Source organism: Rhinatrema bivittatum, chromosome 1 (genome assembly GCF_901001135.1).
Source record: "Rhinatrema bivittatum chromosome 1, aRhiBiv1.1, whole genome shotgun sequence".
Lineage (NCBI taxonomy): Eukaryota > Metazoa > Chordata > Amphibia > Gymnophiona > Rhinatrematidae > Rhinatrema > Rhinatrema bivittatum.
The window spans coordinates 819,459,523-819,483,774 of NC_042615.1; the positions used below are offsets into that span (position 1 = coordinate 819,459,523).

The 24,252-nt window shown below is 42.1% G+C and overlaps 1 protein-coding gene across 4 annotated transcripts in view; it reads right to left on the bottom strand.

Annotated features, from left to right (window-relative positions):
* UNC13B (unc-13 homolog B) overlaps positions 1–24,252 on the bottom strand; it is a 1,232,326-nt gene that overhangs the window by 1,091,767 nt on the left and 116,307 nt on the right. For 3 of the 4 annotated variants that reach the window (XM_029581856.1, XM_029581857.1, XM_029581864.1), the window contains exon 5: positions 14,010–14,133. In XM_029581856.1, the coding sequence (XP_029437716.1) occupies positions 14,010–14,133 (124 nt within the window). Of the gene's footprint in view, positions 1–14,009; positions 14,136–24,252 lie in introns of those variants that run through there. The other variant, XM_029581871.1, reaches the window with a different exon arrangement.

The window sequence follows — 24,252 nt, forward strand, 5'->3', positions numbered from 1 at the left end:
CCACTCCAGAACTCATCTATGAATGCATGGTATTTACAAATTTTGAAGCCCGAAAGTAAAACCTGTCCATTGGACCTGCCACTTAAATCTGTTCATGTAATGCCATTACAGTTTTGAATTTCTAAATGAAAGGCCTTACAACAGAAAAATTAAATATCAACAGTGAAAGCTTAGTTGCTTATCTGTAACAGGTATTTTAATTGGGTCGCAGAATAAATTTGCCACACAAGCGGGTGACATCTGACAGCACAGATTGCAAAAGCTCTCTGAGGTCAGAAAAACTGAAGTGGTTTTTCTGACATGTGCAGTACTTCCCACACAGCACCCTGCAACACAAGTCTCCTCAATTTTTATAGCAAGCTATTCTTCAATTCAAACTGAAGGAGAAGGGGTTGTGGGGTAGATGTAACCTGCTGTCTGTTAAGAATACCTGTGAGCAACTGAGCTTTCTCAGTGAACAATCCAGCGGGAGCACTGAGAGGAGAGGATCATCTTGCTGGTGGCTGTAAAGAATCAATAAGTAATGCTTGGAGAAAATTTTAAAACAAAGTATTGAGGAAAACTAAACTATTGGGGTATATTATTTAGTGTGTTCATGTGTTTTGTTTTAAATAGGTAGTCAAAGTCAGGCTGTTACGCGGGAGGTGGACCCTTGAGCAGAGGTGGGGTTGACGCTACCTGTAGGGCAGGCCCTACGGGTCCCCACCATCGATAAGCGAAGCTGGCTGACTGACAGAGGCCGGCTGGATCTTCGCCAATACCAGCCCTCGTTCCCCACAGGTTGAGCCCTTGGGTACCGGGGGCCGGCTGGAGTTAGGTGGGTGTCCATCCGAGGTCTTCTGGTAGACGAGGAAGAGCTCAGCCAGAGGCCAGCAACAGAAGCAGTGGAGAGTCTGAACTGAACGAGGCGCACTTGTTGCTGCAATTTGTACATCCTGTCATTTGTGAGAAACACCCTGCCCTGGAGGGTGTCGAAACGAGCTCCCAAATACTCCAGACACTGTGACAGAGTCAGTTGACTTTTCGCTTTGTTGATTACCCAGCCTAGGGACTGGAGACAATGGATCACATGAAGAACCATCCGCTCGCCTTCCTCTTCCAACTTGGCTTGAATCAGCCAATCTTCGAGGTAAGAATGGACCATTATCCCTTCCTTCCAGAGGGTCACTGCCACCAAGACCATCACCTTGGTGAAGGTGCACAGGGCCTTTGCCAGTCCAAACAGCAGCACCCGGAACTGAAAATGCTGAGCCAGGATCTTGAATCGTAGGAATCTCTGGTGAGCGCTGCGAATCGGGATGTGTAGATAAACCTCTGTGAGATCCAAGGAGGCTCGGAACTCTCCCTTTCGAACCGCTGCGATGACTGTTCGAACTGTTTCCACTCGAAAACGGGGCACTTTCAAGCAGAGATTCACCTTCTATAGGTCCAGGATGGGTCGGAAAGTGCCCTCCTTTTTGGGAATCACAAAATAAATGGAGTACCATCCCCTCCCCCGTTCCTCGGACAGCACGGGGACGATCGCCTTCAGGGCCAGCATTCTTTGTAGAGTGTCTTCTACCGCGGCTCACTTGTTGCGGGAAACGCATCGTGATTCCACAAAGGCCTGCATGAGAGGCCGAGAAAATTCTAAGGTGTAACCTTCTTTTACTACCTCCAACACCCAGCGAATGGAGGTGATCCTGGCCCACTCCTCGTAAAATTGGGTCAATCTGCCCCCAATCATCCCATCCGAGGCGTGGGCGGGCCTGATTTCATTGGGCAGGCTTCCCAGTTCCGGTTCCCTGACCAAAACCACCTCTGGCAGGCCGATTGGAGCTGCAAAAGGATTGTGTATGGGAAAAGGTCTGTCTGGAACCAGAGGGTGGAACACTCCTCCCCAACCTGCTTTTTCAGAAATTCCGAAAATGGGATCGAGGACCAAATGATTTCTTGTAAGGCTTTCTATCTTCCAGCAGTTTATTGCCGTTGGAATCCCCCAGACATTTCATCAGTTGATCCAAATCGTTTCCAAACAGCAACTTCCCTTGAAAAGGCAGACTGCACAATTGTGACTTGGAGGAAGCATCCGCTGCCCAATTGCAGAGCCATATGAGTCACCGAGCCGTCAGCAAGGAGACCATAGTCCGGGTCACCGAACGCACCAAGTCATATAAGGCATCCGCCACATATGCTACCGCCGCTTCCAGACGAGCTGCCTGAGAAGTTGCCAAAGTCCAAGAAGACGATGAAACCTGCGGTTTTTGAATCCAACCTAAACACCCTCTTTGCATCATGCTGGCACACACCGCCGTCCTAAGGGGGAGACCTCGAACACCCGCTTCAGATGCAGCTCCAGCTTGCAATCCTGCACATCTCTGAGAGCAGCCACTCCCGCCACTGGACTGGTCGTCTTCTTGGTCACCGCTGATACAGCCGCATCCACCTTAGGTACCCTGAGGCATTCTAAATGTTCCTCAATTAGCGGTAAAAGTTTTTGCATCACCTGGCCGACCTTAAACCCCGTCTCCAGGGATTCCCACTCCCGGCTGATGAGCTTTTGAATCTTCTTCGGGATGGGAAAAGCACTAGGTGGACCCCGGAGTCCGTCCAGGACTGGGTTCACTCCCTTGCTGTTGGAATCTTCCAGCAAGGGTCTCACCCCCAATTCCTAAAGCACTTGGGGAAATAAGGGGGTGCAATTCCTCCCTCTTAAACAGCCAGACTACGCGGGGTTGTCCCCCTCTACACTAGGTTCTACCGATCCTGATCGTCATCGCCCTTATCTACGTCTGGAGGGACCTCACCCTGATCTGCAGAGCTGTCCCTCGGGGGCGGAGTGGAGTCATTCCCCTGCTGGTCGACTGCAGCCGCTAGATCCTCCCGAGCCAAAGTTGCCCGGGACAGACAACCATCAGTTCACAGATGGAGACGCTTGGGAACTCCCACGCTCCAATCCTGGGCTCTACACTTCGCGAGCTTCTGAGCCAGAAATGCTTCATGCATAAGCAGCACAAATTCCTGTGAAAATCCCCCAGTCCCGTCTCGTCACTGCTAAAATCAGTGTCCATGTCTTTCGATTCCTCCGGTCTTGGAATCTGTGCAATAGGGGACAGCCAGGGAGGGTCATCCTGGTAGACTTTTTCCACGTGGTGCACAGTGGGGGGTGGGCTCATTCCGTTAGACCCAGCCGCCGAGCTTGACCTGCATGCAGACTTTTTACGTTTGATCCTCTTGTCTGAGGCCCCCCTCCCCACCCAGTGCACAGTCCATGCACAGTGACAGAGGGTCTAAATGAGCTGACCATACCCCGCAAGCCTTACAGGGTTCCAGAGGAGTTTCTGCCATGTTCCTCCTGCAAAAAGGGACATAACTCCCCCCCAGAAGACAGGTGCTGCCACCCAGCCCTGGTGACCCCCACCAGAAACGCTGCAAAAAAAATCAGCCACAGGAACACTGGGGAGCCGTGTGGGAGGTCGAAAAAGAAAAAAATAAAATGGCCACAGTGGTAAAAATAGTGCCAGAGCTGGCAGTAAAAATGAGGTAGAGAGCCTAAAAATGTCCTCGGAGGTTCTTACCAGGGCTGAAACACTCTCCCCTCCTTTTCAGGGGTCTGCCTGGCTCCTCACCACCGATTTACCTCGGGAGCCGCGGTAAAAAGTGAACTTGGAGCTGGTTTTTGGGTTTTTTTATACACAAAAACTTCAACTTCTAGTAACAGAAACAAATAAAGCCTAAGCTAAGAATAATAGAAAAAATCCAAAAGGGGCTACTTCCCTATACCGCAGACACTGAGGGGGAGCCTTTGGGTCGCTGAGGGAGCCAGTCCCCTGGCCATCAGGGGACCCGGAACCACACGGGCTAGCACCGCCAGGGGCTCGCCCGGCTCTACCTGAGGGATGGCCCAGCAATGAGCCTAGCACCTCAGGGAGCAAGAAAAATCTGTCTCACACAGAGCTGCAGGTATACACGACCACCATCTGCTGGAGTCAGAGAAATACTGATGAGCTGCAATTGGCACACTTGGGATACCAGTGCCTCAAGTCTTTGCTCTCTGACTGCATCTGCTGGTGGGAGTGTATAACTCATTGGTCTGGACTGATCTGGGTATGTACAGGAATGGGAGATTTCAATTAACCCCAATATTGAGTGGGTAAGTGAAATATCAGGGCATGCTAGAGAAAGTTCCTGGATGGAATAAAAGTTTTATGCAGTAATTGGTTCAGGAACCGACCAGCGAGGGCTCAATTTTAGTTCTAATTCTCAGTGGAGCACAGGATTTGGTGAGAGGGGTAAAGGTGGTAGGGCCACTATGATCAAATCTGAATTAAGGACTAGAAGGGAGACAGTATGTAAATCCATGGTTCTAGCACTAAACTTTCAAAAGGGAAACTGAGAAAATGAGAAAAAGTTAGAAAAAACCTGAAAGGTGCAGCTACAAAGGTAAAAAGTGTGCAACAGGCATGAACATTGTTAAAAAAAAAAATACCATCCTAGAAGCACAGACTAGATGTATTCCATGCATTAAGAAAGGTGGAAGGAAGGCAAAATGATTACCGGCATGGTTAAAAGGCGAGATGAAAGAAGCTATTTTATCCAAAAGATGTTCATTCAAAAATTGGAAGAAGGATCCATCAGAAGAAGATGGGATAAAGCATAAGCATTGGAAGTTAAATGTAAGACAATAAGACAGGCTAAGAGAAAATTTGAAAAGAAGTTGCCACAGAGGCAAAAACTCACAATATAAACTTTTTAAAATATGTCTGAAGCAGAAGGCCTGCAAGGGAGTCAGTTGGGCCGTTTGATAATCAAGGGGTTAAAGGGGAACTTAAAGAAGATAAAGCCATTACAGAAAGATTAAATGATTTCTTTGCTTCAGTGTTTACTGACAAGTATATTGGAGAGATACCAGTTCCGGAGAAGGTTTTCATGGGTGATGATTCAAATCAACTGAACCAAATCACAGTGAACCTGGAAAATGTGGTAGGCCTGATTGACAAACTCAAGAGTAGTAAATCACCTGGACCAGAAGGTATACACCCCAGGTTTCTGAAAACTAAAAAAATGAAATTTCAGACCTATTAATAAAAATTTGTAACCTATCATTAAATCATCCGATGTGCCTGAAGATTGGAAGATGACCAATGTATCCCATGTATTTAAAAAGAGATCCAGGGGTAATCTGGGAAATTATAGACCAGTGAGCCTGACTTCAGTGCCAGGAAAAATGGTAGAAACTGTTATAAAGTATAAAATAACAAAACATTTATATCAACATGATTTGATGGGACACAGCCAGCATGGATTTACCCAAGGGAAGTCTTGCCTCACAAATTTCCTACTTTTTTTTGAAGGGGTGAATAAACACGTGGACAATGGTAAACCGGTAGATGTAGTATATTTGGGTTTTCAGAAGGCGTTCGACAAAGTCCCGCATGAGAGGCTTCTAAGAAAACTAAAAAGTCGGAGAGCAAGATGGCTGCACTCTGAGGTAGATGCGAAAGAGTTGCTCTCCATTCGATTACCTTTGTTATATTTCCACTTCGAATCGCAGCAATAAATGCCGCATACCAAGCAAAAGGCTAAGATAAGGGAGATATCAACTTCATCTCCCTTACCAGAGACATCACTGCCTCAGATATCAACCTTTTTCATGCCAACATCTGTGACCACGCTGGAAGAGGTCGCTGTAGATGCCGACACAGAGCAGGTGTCTGTGCTACTGGCCGAAATATCTTTGAGTCCCGGCACTCCCTGCACTCCTCCTCCACCTTACTAATTGATTTCCTCTGGCCGCAAGAGTTGTGGAGTCGGCAGAGAAGAGGAAGGAATACCTGAAGTTTACACTGGACCTGAACGAGATAAAGACGATACCTTTCAGGTGAGACCTTCATTCCCAGTAACATCCAGGGACTCTGTTGATTCGGGATTACTGGTGGAGGGGAGGAGAGGAGGATTGCAGGCTGAAACGGGTGCGGTGGAATCTGAGTCTTCAAAGAGCAGTATATTTTCATTGGAGAAGCCTGCAGAGATCACGTTAGAATCTTTATGAACTGCCATAAAATCGTTGGAGGTGGCAATGGTCAATCTGACTAGAATAACAGTGGACTCCAATCAACGTTTTGCCGATATTGAATCTTCTATCTCTACAAATAATATTAAATTGGAACAACTGGAAAAATGGATGGGAAAATAGAAACTTGGCAACAAAGATTTGCTCGGGCAGACATTCTTAATGAGAAAAAGTTTGAAACTATTGAGAATTCTTTAAAATATTTAAATCTCAGAATTCTTAATTTCCCACAGTTGGAAATAGTATCACCGTATGACATGTTTAAAGAATATCTCTTGCAGATTCTGAAAATGCCTCAACAAGCAATCCCAGAAGTTTCTAAAATGTATTACCTTCCCTCTAAAGTTAATGTAGCTACTGGAACTAAGCCAGCAGAGGTATCATTGAATCTGATAGATATAATTGAATCCACACCTGAAATAGTAATATCTAATAGAGCAACACTGCATGTAACTTTTTTGTTTTCCTCTGACCGAGATGCAGTGCTTCTATTATTAATGCGACAACGCACAGCACTTTCATGGAGAGAAGATATGGATATATCCTGACCTATCCAGAACAACTCAGGAAAGGAGGAGAACGTTTCTTGGACTAAGATCAGAGGTGGAAGCTATAGAGGGTAAAAGTCTCCTTAAATTCCCATGTAAATGTGAGATAACTTATTTAAATCATAAGTATGTCTCCTTTGAAATAACACAGCTCCAAACATTCTTAGATTCCCATGCCCAAGAGGCTACAGCACTGGGCCCGGAGGTATTTAAATGTATACCAGATGTTATACCTCTTACTTCAATTGTTTAGAATATGGGGAAACTTGGATTCCCTTTATTTTTCCTTTGTTTACCACTTTATTACACCTACTCTCCCACCACTACCTGTGCTTCACAGATAAAGCATTATGTTGATTTGTATTTCTTAAAGCAAATTATTGTATCTGCACAAACTAATTTTGTTTGTATTTTGAAAATGATAAATAAAAACTTAAAAAAAAAAAAGAAAACTAAAAAGTCATGGGATAGGAGGTGATGTCCTTTTGTGGAATGCAAGTTGGTTAAAAGACAGGAAACAGAGTAGGATTAAATGGTCATTTTTCACAGTGGAAAAAGGTAGTGGAGTGCCTCGGGCATCTGTACTTGGACCGGTACTTTTTAATATACTTATAAATGATCTGGAAAGGGGTACTATGAGTAAGGTAATCAAATTTGCGGATGACACAAAATTACGCATTGTAGTTAAATCTCAAGTGGATTGTGAAGAATTGCAGGGGGATCTTGAGAGATTGGAAGATTGGGCTTCCAAATGGCAGATGAAATTTAATGTGGACATTTGCAATGTGATGCATATAGGGAAAAATAACCCGTGCTGTAGTTACAAAATGGTAGGTTCTATCTTAGGAGTTACCACCCAGGAAAGAGATCTAAGCGTCATAGTGCATAATACATTGAAATCGTTGGCCCAGTGTACTGTGGCGATCAAAAAAGCAAACAATGTTAGGAACCCAGCCTCCCAATCTTCAGAAAAGACTTAAGACCTGGCTGTTCAAAAAAGCATTCCCGGACACTGATTAACCCTGCAGCCTGTTGAACTACCTCCCATTGTAAAAATGTTAATTTAATGTAAATATCTTTATCTAATGTTATCCTCTCCCTTTCTTCTCTACTCCCAGTTCTAGTACCTTGTTATTTGTAACTGCTTCCTCCTCACTAATAGGTTACTCATTTGTTCTTTGTACACCCCTGTTCTATGTAAACCGGCATGATGTGATTGTATCATGAATGCCGGTATATAAAAATTTTAAATAAATAAATAAATAAATAAAGAAGGGAATGGAAAATAAAAAAAGAGGATGCCATAATGCCTCTATATCGCTCTATGGTGAAACCGCACCTTGAATACTGTGTGCAGTACTGGTCACCATATCTCAAAAAGGATATTGCTGAACTGAAGAAAGTGCAAAGAAGGGTGATCAAAATGATAAGGAGCATGGAACGGCTGCCCTATGAGGAAAGATTAAAGAAGTTAGGGCTGTTCAGTTTGGAGAAGAGACAACTGAGGGGGGATATGACAGAAGTCTACAAAATCATGAAAGCACTTGAACAAGTTAATGTAAATCAGTTATTTGCTCTCTCAGATAATAGAAGGACCAGGAGGCACTCCATGAAGTTAGCAAGTAGCTCATTTAAAACAAATCTTTTTCACTCAGTACATAGTTAAGCTCTGGAATTCATTGCCAGAGGATGTGGTTACAGCAGTTAGTGTAACTGGGTTTTAAAAAGATTTGAATAAGTTCCTAGAGGATAGAGGGTAGAAACTGCCACACCAGCAAGTTACCCCCATGAACGCTTTTCTTTAATTCCATTCTCTAGCCTTTAGAGATCCACAGTATTTATCCCATGTCCCTTTGAATTCCTTCACTGTTTTCATCTTCACCACCTCCTCCGGAAGGGCATTCCAGGCATTCACCACTCTCTCTCCATGTTTCATTTTATGACCTCTAGTTCTACTGAATTCTTTCCAATGGAAAAGGTTTGAAGATTGTGCATCATTAAAACATTTCAGGTACCTGAAGGTCTGTATGTCTCATCTCCCCTGCACCTCCTCTCTTCCAGGGAATACATATTCATATCCTTTAGCCTCTCCTCATATGTCTTCCAATGCTGACCCCTCATCAATCTGGTCGCTCTTCTTTCAACCTCTTCTATCCTGTCTTTATCCTTTTTTAGATACGGGCACCAGTACTGAATGCAGTACTCCAGGTGAGGCCTCACCAAGGACCTGTACAAGGGCATTATCACCTCTTTTTTCCTTACTAGTTATTCCTCTATGCAGCTCAGCATTCTTCTAGCTTTAGCTATTGCCTTGTCGCATTGCTTCACCACCTTCAGGTCACCAGACACTATCAGATCAAGGTCTCTCTCCCAGTCCTTGCGCATTAGTCTTTTATAACCCATCACATACAGCTCCTTTTGAATTGCCACACCATAGATGCACGACTCTGCACTTCTTGGCACTGCTCTCACATTGTCTTTTCCTGCAATGTGCAAGGCAGAGAATGTCTGAAGATGCACTTCCGCCCATTCCATAAGTTGGTCTATCTCCTTCGACATTTGCTGACTCTTTGCTCCCCCCTGCCAATTGATGTAAGCCACTATCGTTGTTCTGACCGACATTATCTGGATCGCTCAACCTTGCAACCTGCCGCTGAACTGCAAGCATACCAATCGGCTTGCTTCCAGCCGATTGATGTTCCAAAGAGACTCTTCTGTGCTCCAGCATCCTTGCACTATCAGTTCCCGACAGTGAGCTCCCCAAACCTCGAGGCTTGCATCTGTCATGAGTACTAATCAGTCTGGTGATTTTAGGGAAACTCCCTGTCTTAGATGGTCCACTTGTAACCACTACTGTAGTTGAGAGCAGACCTACATTTATAGGTGGAGCCGAATCAAATAATCCTGAGACTGTGGGCTCCAAAGAGACAGCAGGGAGCACTGAAGAGGATGCAAATGCACCCTCACCACCACTTCCAGGGTTGCCGCCATCAAACCAAGTACCTGCAGATAGGACCACACTGTCGGGTGTATAGTGTTCATCAATAGATGCGCCTGCGCTATCAACTGAATACAAGCTTTTGGCAGGAAAACCCTGCCCTGTTTTGTGTTAAACAGAACACTGAGATACTCTAGCGACTGAGAAGGCTGAAGAATGCTCTTGGCCAGGTTCACCACCCAGCCGAGCTCCTGCAACGGGGATATCACCTTGAGGGTCACCAGGTGGCTCTCTTCCAGAGACTTGGCCCAAATCAGTCAGACGTCCAAATAAGAGTGTTTCAAGAGCCCATCATTTCAACTCTGCCGCCATCACCACCATAACTTTGGAAAGGTTCTGAGTGTGGTGGCCAGGCCAAAAGGCAGCGCCCGAAACTGATAATGGCATCCCAAAAACGCATATCACAGAAAAAACTGGTGCTCTAGTTGTATGGGAATATGCAGGTACATCTCAGACAGGTCCAAGGTGGTCAGAAATTCCCCCCAACTGCATGGCCATTATCACTAAGCACAATGTTTTCATACAAATATGAGTCACCCGCAAATGACTGTTGACCCCTTTGAAGTCCAGGATGGGACAAACCAAATAAATGGACTATCAACCCATATTTACTTGAGACATGGGCACTGGAACCACAGCCCTCACACTGAGGAGCCTTGACAATGCACATTCCACTGCCTGCTTCTTCTGCAGGGAGTGGCAGGGAGACACCATGAACATATCAAGAGGAACACTGTGAAACTCCAGTACATATCCCTTTCATATCACCTCCAGGACCCACTGATCCAATGTGATTTTGACCCACCTCTGATAAAAGAGAGAGAGAAGCCCCCTTTCTCCTGTTCCCAGGGTTGGGTTGGCAAACCTTCATTGGGAGGCTCGGGATGTTCCACTACCTAAGCCCGCGTCCCATCTGGGCTGTCTGGGACAAAAGGACTGAGACTGACCGAAAGGACGAGTGATCTGAAAAACCGCTCCCTTGTAGGGTCAAAAACGCTTAGATCTCCTAGCACGACCTCATGTCAAAGAAGTGTGACATCTGCTTCTTATCCTCTGGCAATCAAGAAATCGGGGATTCGCCCCACATACTGGCCATTTTCTCCAAATCACTCCCAAACAAGAGTAAGTCTTTAAAGGGCAATTTCATAAAGTTAGAATTGGATGTCATATCAGCGACCAATTACTGAGCCATAACTGATGCCTGGCAGCTATTATCAAAGCCACCCCTCTGGCTGAGGTGCAGACCAAAAGGCAGCTGCTGGCTCTATAACTGCCCTGAAATTCACACAAGAGTCATCCACCTCCTGAGAGAGAAGTAAACGAGAGCGAGCCACCAGGGAACATCAAGAAGATATCTGCAAGGTCATTGCCACTGCTTTAAATGCATGCTGCTTAAGGATGGCCTCAAACCTTCTATCGTGCACATCCTTCAAGACCACTCCTCCCTCCTCAGGGATAGTCATCACTTGGAGATGACACAGACAAGCGTGTCCACTTTCAGAAAACACAAACATTCTCTCATCACTGTATCCAGGGGTACAGGCCTTCCAAAACCTGACCCCCTCTGAAATTAGCCTCTGGGGAGCTCCACTCAAGATCAATCAATTCTTGAATAGTATCCATAACAGGGGGGAAAAAAAAAACAAGAAGCTTTACGCAAAGAAACCAAAATGGGATTTTTCTTTGGCTCAGATATGGAATCTGCACCAGGTACCAAGTACTCCCAAGCATCTTTAATGTCTGGGAAATCAAAGCTGGTAGCTCATTTCTATGAAAGAACTGCAACAGTCTTATATGGTTCCAGTCGCGGAGGAATTTCCCCATCCTCCAAAGAGTTAGGATTGGCCTTATCATCCATGCCATCCAGATTCCTATCGCGAGGACCTACTGCTGATCTAGGTGTACTTCGGCACTTAACAGTACTGGTCGAGTAAGAGGCCACCGCCTAAGATTCTGACCTTGCAGAATTGGATGGGGTTGAGGGCTGCACCTGAAGAAAGGATTGCAATCCTTGGAAAAATTCTACCCAAGAAAAGGCAGAGGGATCCATGTCACAACTAGAGGGCTCCTGTGCTGTGCCCACTAAGCTACCTTCCCTTGTAGACAAAACCACTTAAGGGAGTTCCAAGGTCAGACGCCCCTCCTGACATGTCTTTACCCAAGCAGTCATCAGTCTGAGAAGAACCAGGCCTAGTAAAGTCAGAGGAAGATAGTTCTCTCTGAGCCTCTAAGCAGCGCTGGCAGAAGTTAAAGGGCACGCCAGGCTGAGACGCCCGAATAATGCAGGCAGCACAGAGGGAAAGGCAGTTAGGTTTCTTAGCTACAGGTACCATCAGTCTATCAGTACTCTTAGCAGGTGACTGAAAATGTGCATTCAGCTGAATTCACGCTGTAAAATATATATATGCATCCAAAATTTACGTGCCCCCAACTTAAGCGCACAACCAATGCGACCCCAATTGTGTGCACAGCCAAGCATGCACCTAACACAGAAGCCGCTATCACCTGGATGCCCAAGCAAGCAACCGACTAAGCGTCCAAAAACTGTGCACACAACCTGGACACACTGCCAGATGCACTTGCACGAACCAACGGGCCTAAAGAGGGCAGCCTAAAGCACAGGAAAAAGTGCACAAAAATGCCACCACGGCCTACCACATGGCGCACAGAGAAAAGCCTAAGAGCAGGGCCTAGCCCAAATGAGCTACTCAACCCGCCAGGCTACCCACATCCCTTAACCTTCCCTTGGGGCCGGAACAACACGCCAAGCACAGAGACCGGAGGGAGGGGGGTGGAGCCCTACAAAAAAATCTTCTACTCTGTCTTTTTTTTTTTAACCCTTACCTAAGCTCAGCCCCCTTCCTGGCTGAGTACAGAGTCTGTTTCCAGTTGCAGGGGAAAAAGCATATACTGTCACTGCCATGCTCGACTTCCTGCACCCGCTGCCTTTCAGTTATTTTAACAGCTAAGTCCACGCCAGCTAAAAAAAAAAAACCCAGCTACCAGACCCAAGGCACTCATCTGAGGGACCATGGAAATCACTTCAGGAATTCTCAACTCAGAGAGGGTCTTATTTGGTATCACCGCAGGAAAAGTGGGACCAATTAAATTTCCTTTTATTTCTCCTTCTAAAAACTTGAGCAATCCCCAGTAGGGAGATGACGTCAACCATCTGCTGGAGACGGAGAATACTGGCAGGCTGTCACTGTAGAAGTATATAATAATGTGATGTCAGCTTTGCTCAGTCTCCATCTGCTGGTAGAGGTGCATAACCCACTGGTTCAGGATTCATCTGACTAGATGCAGAGAAACTATTGTTTTTATTATTTTCTCTTTTCCTAATTGCTTGTATGTTTTCTGATGATGTATTAAGCTTAGCCCTGTTTAACTTAGCAATAAATAAGATTTCTTCAGACAAACATTTGGTAATTCTCTAAGCAAATGGTCAAGAGAGTTGATGGTGAAATAAAGAAGTTTACGCATAAAAGGAGGTGGGGTTGGAACCCATAACTATCCTCCCTGTAGCCTCCCAGAGAGAAAAATGCACAGTCCAAAATACTGCTGCTAAAATTGTATTAGACCTACCCAGATGAGATCCATCTCTTCCCTTACTGTGGTTTTTCACTGGCTTCCAATCACGGTAGAGGATTAGTTCAAGATACTATCTTTGTTTATCGAATGCTGTATGTTAACAAGCCTGCCTACCCGAGGGCAAAATTATTCAGGTATTACCTCAACAGGCACTGTGATCCAGCCAGGAAGCTCTGTTGGTAGCTCCTACAATTAAACAATGAGGAAGACTAGGCTCAGATCCAGATCCTTCTCGGGTTATGTTAGAGCCAAATTACTTGGCCTTTCATAAGAAGGTTGACTGTGGAAAGGTGGTGGCTTTTGCTGGGTAACATCTCTTTGATAAACAGGCATGTGGTACTGTAATTTTGTTTATTTTCTTTTTTTTAATTTATGTTAATACATTTTGTTGTTTTTGTTTGTGTTAGTTGTAAAATTATGTTTTGTAACTTTATATTTTAATTATACACCACTTTGGGCAGTGCTTATTGGCTTGAAAAGTGGTTAAGTAGTGTTTTAAATAAAGTTGTTGATTTTGTGCAGTTTTCCTTTTTAGCATTCAACATATGGAACAAATTACCATGTAATGTCTAAACGCTACCTCTCTGTTTTAAGGTACAAACTAAAATCTCACTTCTTTCTGCTTGTTTATCCTAATACCTTTCTCCTTATTTGTTTTATTGTTCCTTTGATTCAGTTGTCATTTAACTTTGCATTGTTCATTAACATATTTTGTATTTTTAGCTCATTATGAAGCAGCATGGATATACAAAAAAATACTAAAAAATATAAATATGTAGGGAATACATTCTTGGGTAAAGAAGTTAAAATTTATACTCACCAAATGGCAACTCAAATCTTGTATCAAGTAATATCTTATGAGATGTTGGGTTTTTAGTTCCGCATATCTCACCATCCTTCATCAGGACTTCTGCTTCTAATACTGCCCATTCCCCTGGACCTTCCTACAAATCAGAATAAAATATTTAATTTGTTTAGTTTGACTACACATCTTTTGCTTCTTCAGTATGTTCTATATATATATACCTGTCTATTCAGTAATGGTTGAAAGCACTGATATAAGCAGAGCCTTCCAAGCAGACTCCTATGGATTCAGAGGATGAGTTTTGCTGCAAAATTTAATCCATGTGAAAATCATTTCAGATGCTTTCATTACTATTGCTGTCCTAGCACATTTTCTCTAATGTAAACTGGTTGGCAGTTAAAAAAAAATCATTAATATTCTCTTTTTATTCAAATTTTTAGAGACAGTAACTACTTAAAGTCTTTAAAAGCTCCTCTTACTTGGACAAACATGTAATGTATGGGTCTAATTAAACTTGGGTACAGCATTTCTCAATTCTTAACAGAACTCCAAACAGGTGATCAAAGCATATAGTAATGGCAGAAAAAGAGAACTCATGAACAAGAACTCAAAAAAAGTGTTCTCATAATAAGATACATTCCTTATATTCCGAAAAATATATGAGCATAAAATTAGAACAAGTCAAAAATACAGAAGAATTTACTATATAATAAGTAAAGGAATAAAAAGAACCAAGACAAAGTTATTCTGAGCAGACAGCATCAAGGATTCCTAGTCAGGGTTGCAAAAAGGCCCAATTTTCAGGAAATTTATAATGAATATTCACCAGATGTATTAGCAAATATGGTCTAAGAACAAAGCTAATTTGCATGGCTAGATTACCTCAAAACCTAGTCCTTTTTCAGCCTTCAAATGACCAGAATCATGAATATGCAGTCTGAATGCTAATGTAAGAAATGTTATGCTAGATCAGATCAAGGTCCATCAAGCCCAACATCCTGTCTCTGACAGCAACCAATCCAGGCACATGTGCCAGGGTTAAGGCAACTTTGTAAGACATTCAAGGAGAAGAGTTCTCCTCTCTTGCTTTTCTGGCCTGAGACCCAGGCTGTGTGCGTATTTGCCAGTCTGCCCAGCCAATCGCTGAATTATTGGACCAAGACAGCAGCCAGGCAGGGAGCAGCATGCCACCTGTCTCTAAGCAACAGCCAGTAACAAGGGCACTTATAGGGCCTGGCAGTCTTTTTGGGTGCTGCACTTTGGGGAGTAGGACAACTCCAGATCTGGACTTTGCAGCTATGTGGTGCATTGAGGCAGGTCTTCCTCCTACTTCTTCGAGCATTCTGCAGTAAATGGGGCGATTGGCTGGCATGGGAATGGCCCTGTTCATCGGGGGAATTCCCTCCTGCTGTTAACTCCTGCCTGGATCTCGGCCTTGTGGTTGTATGGGCGGGCTGGTGGCAGAGAAGGCAATCTGGGATGTGTCCTGAATGTGCCTCTAGGGGTATCAAAAATAGTTCTGGTAGGGGTTGTAGCTCAGGCATTTGGCTCCAGGATTGGGTGGTGGTGGTGGTAGAAACTACTGGCTCTTGAAACTATTCACAAATGGGTTTTATGTTAATTGAAAATTCTGAATAGACTGTAAACTGTTAAAGCCTTTGTTCATTTAAATTCAAATGTTCATAAATAATACAACTTTCTATTTTGTCTTGAAATGCATAAACCAACTAGTCCCTGAATCTCTTTTCCCCACTTTTATTCTCATACACCCCCACCCTCCCAGAAGGGAGCTTTGGTCCTCCCAACAGGCCCTTCCTTTCCTCCCCTCCACTGGCTTCAACTAGACTAACATGCACAAGACATGACTTTAGCCACTCAATGTCAGTGCACGGTTTTAAAACAGATTACATTGTCCCCTCTTTGGACAAGCAGGATAAAATCATGGGGACCATATAAATATTTAATAGGATGGAACCTTGTGGTACATCGCATGAGGATCTGCGAGGGCAGATGCCAGGGATACAGTCTGGTACAAACATGGAAAGGAGGTGGTCAGCCAGGCAAGTGCAGGGCCTACTACTCCAAGGTCATTTAGTAAGGGGATGAGGACATAAATGCTGCTGAAATGTCTAGGAGTATTAGTAAGGCTGACTGCCCTCAATCTATACAGAATCAAAATGTATCCACCAGGCTTAGTGTTTCCATCCTGTGGAGTGGCTGAAGCCAGATTGATAGGGGTCAAGGTCACTGGTGGTAACCAGATGATCAGAGAGTCGTAGGAGCACTGCATTTTCAATTATCTTACTTAAGAAAAGAATATTTGAGACTGGATGGTAATTATTCATATCTTGGGTAAATGTTGATTTTTTTTTTCAGTATACGCCATACTAATACTCTTTTTAGGCAGTTTGGGAGGTGAGTGAGGTTCAAGTGATGCATTGGTGAATGCCTGGATGCAGTATAATATGTATCTGTACAGCACTATATATATATATATATATATACACACACACAGTGCAGTATATATATATCTTTTTAGAAATGATAAATAGTAGCAGTATTTTCCTGTTGCTATCTGAGGTGACAGCAGAAAATCCTGAAATGTCTGACCCCTTTATCTGCCAACCCTGTGGGACATGCAAGCACAGGCAGTGTAATTTGGCATATCATGAACTGGGCCTAAGTACATATGTGGCACCCCAATGGGTTAGCCACTAGATGTCATTAAATCCGTACTTAGAACTTTACAACTAAGAGCCTTCCATCCCTTTCTGCCCCTCCCAACCTGTAGGGTTTGGATTGGATGCCGCATGCTATTTAATGCAGCCATTTTAATAATTTTTGGATTCATTTTCAAGATAGCATCAGAGCAGTGAGGATGCAGTTTTTCCATTCCCTGATGAGTTCTCCCAGCCTTATCATGAACTTTATTTTTGAAGAATTTCCTCTCTGCAACCCTGCCACAGGGTTGTCCTGTATTTAGCTGCAGTGAGATAGATTTTTGCTGGATTCCCTTTGGGGCAAAAGGGCTCTCAAACGAGAAGCCTAAAGATCTGTGAACCCACTCTACACACTAGGCAAGGCCAGCATCAGTGACAGATCCTTCTGTGTGATATTTTTGATGACCAAGATGTATCCTGACTTTATCCTTGCACCCTTTGGGAAAGTCTCCCCCCTGACACAAAGGACATGGAATAAAAGACCTGCGAGTCTTAATCTACTCCCTAGATGAAGCAAGCACTGATATTCACGGGAGTAGATTACTGTAACGCAATGTTGATGGGTTTGCCAAAAGTAATTTACGGCCGTTACAGATTTTACAAAATACTGCTGCGGGTATATTAACAAATACAAGAAAGAGGGACCATATTACTCCGATCCTGAAAGAACTACATTGGCTCCCGATCGAACAGAGGGTAATTTTTAAAGTTTTATGTATCATTCACAAGATTCTGTATGGAGAAAGAACAGACTGGTTAAACGCAGCAATAAGACTACATGTACCGCAATGTAATTTGAGATCATCAAATAAAGGTCTCCTCGCGATCCCGAATATCAAATCTGCCCATTTATGTGAAGTCAGAGAGCGAGCGCTATCAATTGCGGGCCCTAAATACTGGAATGAAATGCCCACAGACCTGAGACTACAGCAAGATAAGAAGACATTTAGGAAAGATCTTAAAACATGGCTATTCCATCGAGCATTTGACATGGAGTAAATGATAGTGTCCTCATGTAAGCATTATTGATGTAGAGTAAATGGTAGTGTCCCCATGTAAGCTATTAAATCTTTACTTTATCCTATATTTTTATCTCTTCTTTTAAATTGTTTTAGCTTTTTGATCTTTTTAACTTTAATTTATATATTCTTGGGATTTTATAATTTATATTTAGATGGCAATTTTTAGAAAGTCTTATTTCTATTATAAATAATTATTATCGTTAGGAGTTTTTACATTTAAGAGAAATTGTATTTTTCTTTCTTTCCTCTGTTAATTGATTGATGTATAAAATGTGAACCGTAGAGTTGGACTTTTTGTCTAATCAACGGTATATAAAAACTGCTTAAACAAACAAATAAATAAATAAATTGAAAAAATGGCAGCGAAGCAGCAGTCACTAAGATTTTTCAGAGAATATTGTTCTGTGGGGAGGTTTTGACTCACCCTCTCCCACAAGGTTCCAGGGCTGGGTTAGCCTGGTTCCCATTTTCTAAGGCTGTTTCCTGCAAGGGAAATCACCAGTACCAAGGACCAAGATCTTGGAGCTTCCCAAGCAGATCACCACCCCCATGGGACCAGGACAGGCTGGGCAATCGTAAATAAGTAGGACTTTCCATGTTTGAGGGGGACCCCTCCAATAAGATTCTCACTTGGCCGACTGGGAAAGCTTTGTACACATTAAAACCACCATTTATTTATTTAAAGCTTTTTTAGACTAGTATTCGTGGGTACATCATATCGGTTTACAAAGAACTTGAACGTGGTACATAGAACAGGGTGCATTAAACCATGGGAAGCTTTACCTAGATACATGAGATAAAGGACACCTACCCAGAAGAGAAAAACACGTTTGTATATCAGTCAGCTGTAAATTCATCTTTATTGAAAATGGACATTAATTTAATTGTTAAAGAATCAATAATCCATTACTAACGTGGAGTTGCAAAAATCCACTGCTTATCTCTGGGATAAGCAGATTGGAAATTATCTACCCCTTGGAATCCTGCCAGGTGGATTGGCCACTGTTGGAAACAGGATACTGGGCTTGACAGACATTTGATCTGACCCAGTATGGCAAGTCTTATGTTCTTCATGTGTATGAACAAACCCCAAAATATCTCTTTCAACTCATTCTCTCTTATGCTCCCAAGAGAGAACGCTGATCATCCCAACAGTCTCTAATTTCTCTCTCACCTCTAGTCTTTAGCTGTTATGCACCAAAAATCTGGAACATGCTTCCATATCCCTACGTTTGGAACCCAGCTACCTAACCTTCAGGAAGAAGGTTAAAGCATGGTTTTTAGCCAGGCATTCCCAGAGACTTCCTGTCCAGCAACCTAATTACCACAGAAGTATTCCTATTTTTACAGTAGCAACAAAAAAATCTAACTATGAATCTGATTTTAAATATATAGATCAACCACCAATATTGTTGAATAAACTTTAAATTTATTGTAGTCTTTTTTGAGGACGTTTATGGTAAAAAGCTGAATATCAAATGCAAATAAATAAAATAAAAAGTTCACAATTTACTTAAAATTGAATTGACCTGGCTTCAATTAGGATCCCACACATTGATCCCAGGTAAAGATCCATAAATCTTGGACCTCTCTGCCAGAAAGCTTTTCCAAAATACCATGTTATCTTCCCAAATATCTTTGTACCAACTCTGCATGATTCAGTACATGTACACTATTATGAGTAACCCATATTTAGGGGGCTTTAAGTCCCAAGGGCACAAACATTAATTCTTCAGGGCTGCTCTGGCTAGCCTTTCTCCCATAACTTCTCTCTCTGTCCCAAGGATGCAATCCTTTTTGAGGGAGGAAGCTCTCATTGGCCCAGGCAGTGATGTGCATATCTTTCGCTATGGTCTTAGCTGTTGCAGCCCAGAGTATGAGATGCTGGGACAAACTAGGCAGGACAAAGTGCTGGGTGTTAAATTCAATGTTAATGGACTTTTCCTTCATGACTTTTTCCTTCTGACTCTCCCAGGTTAAAGCACCATTAAGCTTTAACCCGTACACCCTATGGCATCACTTCATATTTATTTCCTGCCTTATCTTCTTTCCAGCTTGTTGCAAGCTTCCAAGTTCTCTTCCCTGTTGATTGTAACTTTGACTCATTCCTACCTACTGTTTATCTTTCGTTTACTTGAATAGTTACCCCAGTTTTTATTCTTGTTAATTGTAAACCGATCCGATATGGTTATTTACTATGAAGGTCAGTATATAAAACTGTTAAATAAATAAATAAATGAATCTGTCCAAACCTTTTTTTAAATGCAGCTACACCAATAACTTTCATCACATCCTCTAGCAAAAATTCCAGAGCTTAATTATGTATTGAATAAAAAAAAATTTCTTATTAGTTTTAAATGTATCACCTAGTAACTTCATTCTGTGTCTCCCTAGTCTTTGTAATCTTTGAAAGAGTAAACAGATTAACATTTACTCGTTCCAGTCCACTTATTTTATACACCTCTATCATTTCTCTCCTTATCCATCTCTTCTCCAAGCTGAAGAAACCTAACCACTTTAGTCTATCCGCATAGGGGAATTATTACATCCCCTTTATCCATACCTTTTCTAATTCTGCTCTATCTTTTTTGAGATGTGGTGATCAGAACTGCACACAATACTCAAAATTAGGTCACATCATGGAATGATACAGAGGAATTATGATATTCTCTGTTTTATTCTCCATTCCTTTCCTAATAATCCCTCGCAATCTATTTGCTTTCTTGGCTGCTGCTGCACACTGAATGGTGACTCCTAATGTGGAACCTTGCATTGTGTAGCCATAATTTGGGTTACTCTTCCCTAAGTTCATTACTTTGCACTTGTCCACATTAAATTTCATTTACCATTTGCATGCCCAGTCTCCCTGTTTTACAAGGTCCTCTTGCAATTTCTCACAATCTTCTTATGATTTAACAGCTTTAAATTGTGTGTCATTGGCAAATTTGAACACATCACTCAATGATCCAATTTCTTGGTCATTTACAAATATATTAAAAAATGAGTGGTCCCAGAACAGATCCCTGGGGTTCTCTACTATTCTTTCTCCATTGAAACAAATTTGCCATTTTGCCCTACTCTCTGTTTTCTATCTTTTAACCAGTTCCCAATTCACAATAGGACACTGCCCCCATCCCATGACTTTTTCATTTCCTAAGAAGTTTCTCATGAGGGACTATGTCAAATGCTTTCTGGAAATCCAGAAACACTATATCAATTGGCTCACCTTTATCCACATTTATTTACAGCCTCAAAAAGATGTAGCAGATTAGTGAGACAAGACTTCTTGGCTAAATCCATGTTGGCTTTGTACCACTAAACTATACCTAACTATGGGCTGGATTTTCCATTCTCGCAGAGAATGGAAAATCCAGCGGTAATGGGGGCGGGCCTGCGAAAGCTGGCAGCAATTGCACCACCGTGGAGTTATCGCTGCCGGCTTTCGCACCCAATAGCGCCACCGTGAAAGGTGGCGCTATTGGGCGCACTACTGGTGACGATAACGTAACTTACTTTATCACCGCCAGCAAAGATACTGCCATGTCCATCTCCTCGCCGCCCCGACTCCTCCCCTCCCCCGGAAAGCTATCGCACACGAAGAGTCCCTTTTCACGTGCAATAGGCTTAGAAAATGACCCCCTATATGTTGAGAAATGTTGTTCTTTATGATTGTACCAGCAAAACAGTAGAAACTAACATCAGAATCACTTGTCTGTAGTTTCCTGGATCACCCCTTGATCCCTCTTAAAAATTGGCATCACATTGACAACCCTCCAGTTTTCATGTACCATATACAATTTTAATGATAGTTTGCAGACCTGCTATTAGTAGTTTGCAAAGTCATTTTTCAGTTCTTTCAGCACTCTGGGATGAACACCATCTGGTCCAGGTGATTTTCTATTCTTTAGTTTGTCAATTTTATTTATTTATTTATATTCTTTTTTATACCGAAGTATAGACGAGGGCCTTCACCCCTGTTTACATTGTAACAAATTCATACAAGAAACAAGTTTTTAACATATAACGTAAGTACAGAATAAATGAATATAACAACTCGGCAGGGCAGAGTAAAACATGTTAGCAGGAGACAATTTACATCTTTATATAGAAGATATTTATAACAGAAGAATTAGAGTTCAATATGAGGAGTGAAAAAATTCGAATCAGTCTGAGAATGATTGTCTAAACAACCACGTTTTTAGTTCTTTTTTGAAAGTTTTGGAATCTCTGATTGAACTTAAGTAGCTTGGTAAAGCGTTCCATTCTCTGGGTCCAGCTGTAGAGAAGGCTCTATTTCTAGTAACTGATAGTTTAGCAGAAGATAGGGGCGGAATGATTAGTTGTAATTTTTCAGTAGACCTAGAAGAACGGGGTGATTTGAGAATTGCGATCATATTATCCAGAGAGGAATTCTTATCTTTGTAAATTTCATTGTGTAGAATAGTTAAGGTCTTGTATTTAATTCTTTGTGAAATTGGTAGCCAATGAAGATTTTTTAAGGTTGGAGAGATGTGATCAAACTTCCTTTTGCCAGAGAGCACTCGTGCTGCAGCGTTCTGCAGTAATTGTAGTGGTTTCAGAGTAGTTTGGGGAAGCCCTAGGAAAATTGCGTTACAATAATCTAGGCTAGAGAAAATGAGGGTTTGTAGAATCGTTCTAAAGTCATTCGGGTATAGTAAGGGTTTGAGATGTTTGAGAATCTGTAGTTTATAAAAGCCTTCTCTCGTTTTAATGGCTATACAGTTTTTAAAGCTCAGATCATTATCTAACCAGATACTAAGGTCCTTTATTGGATTCTTCATTTGAATGTTGGAGTTGTCAATTTGAATTTTGAGTGTTTGAGAAGATTGCATTGACATGTTTCTTTTTATTAGTATCCATTCAGTTTTGTTCATATTTAGACAGAGTTTTAGTTGGTTCAGAAAACTTTTTATTGATTTGAGGTAGTTTATTGTGAGGCATATGGCTTCTTCAATGGTAGTTATAGGGATTAGTAGTTGGATATCATCAGCATATAGAAAGAAGGTGATTCCAAGATTAGAGATGAAGTGACATAGTGGTAGAAGATAGATATTGAAGAGGGTGGCAGATAGAGCAGATCCCTGCGGAACTCCTGTTTCAAGGGGGTATGGATCAGATTAGGAATTATTAAAGGTGACTTTGAAAAACCTGTCTTTTAGAAATGAAGTGAACCAATCAAGGGTATTTCCAGCTAGGCCTATGTTGGCAAGGCTTGATATTAGTATACTGTGATCTACTGTATCAAAAGCAGCAGATAGATCAAGCATAATTAGAAGGTGATTTTGTTTGTTGTCCAAGCTTCTTGTTAATTTGTTAGTTAAATTTATAAGAAGGGTTTCAGTGCTGCGGTTCTTCCTGAAGCCATGGTGTGCAGGATGGAGTATGTTATTGTTTTCAAGGTGCTCATTTAGTTGAAACAGTGCAGCTTTCTCAGTCAGTTTGGCAAGTAATGGGAGGTTGGAGATTGGACGATAATTATTCATATCTTTGGGGTCTAGGTTCTTTTTCTTAGGAATAGGAGTAATAGTTGCAGTTTTCAAGTTTGTTGGGAGAAGGCCCTCTTCGAGTGACTTGTTTACAATTGCAGCTAACGTAGGAGAGATGTGTGATATTTCTTTTAGAATTCTGGTAGGAATAGTATCAAGCTCATGACGAGCTGGGTTAATTTTTTGAAGCATCTTTTCTAGTGCAATGTTGGATATTGGTTCGAAATTCGACCAGGTAGTTGTTGATGATGTATTGTGGGGTGCGTTAAAGATCGGAGTGTTTTTGAAAGATACTGTGCTTTTGTTAATTTTGTTTTTGAAGAATATTGCAAGGTCTTGGCTTAGATTATTAGTATCGGAGGTTGGATTGCATGTTTTGTTGCTGTCTATTAGGTTTTTTACAATGTTGAAGAGGGAATTTGATTTATTTGTAGCGTTTTTGATCTTTAGACTATAGTATTCACGTTTGGCATTTAGGATATTTTTCTTGTATTCTGCAAGTTTTGAGCGATATCGTTGCAGGGTTACTTGGCATTTGGATTTGCGCCATTCTTTTTCCAATTTTCTGAGAATAGATTTCAGATTAGAGAGATCGGAGTTGAACCAGGGATTGTTTTTAGCTCTCTTATGTTTTAATAGTTTTGTCTTCTCAGGATTTATGTTATTTGCAGTTTGTTTTGTAAGATGAAACCATGAATTGGTCGCATTATGGATGTTGGATAAATCTAGATTTGTGAGTTGTTTTCCCCATTCTTGTTTGAGAGAGTTGAGTTGGAAGGGGGGTCTATATTTGAAAGATGATGTTGTGTTGTAATTAGACATATTGTTTGTGCTTATTTGAGCATTGCATTTAATCAGAAAGTGATCAGACCAAGGAACAGGTTTAATAGATGTTGTGGAATTATGAAAGTAGTGGTTTGTGAAAATTAGATCTAGGGTGTTACCAGCTTTATGAGTGGGTTTGTTTATAATTTGGTTCATGTTGAGGCTGGAAAGCATGTCAAGAAGC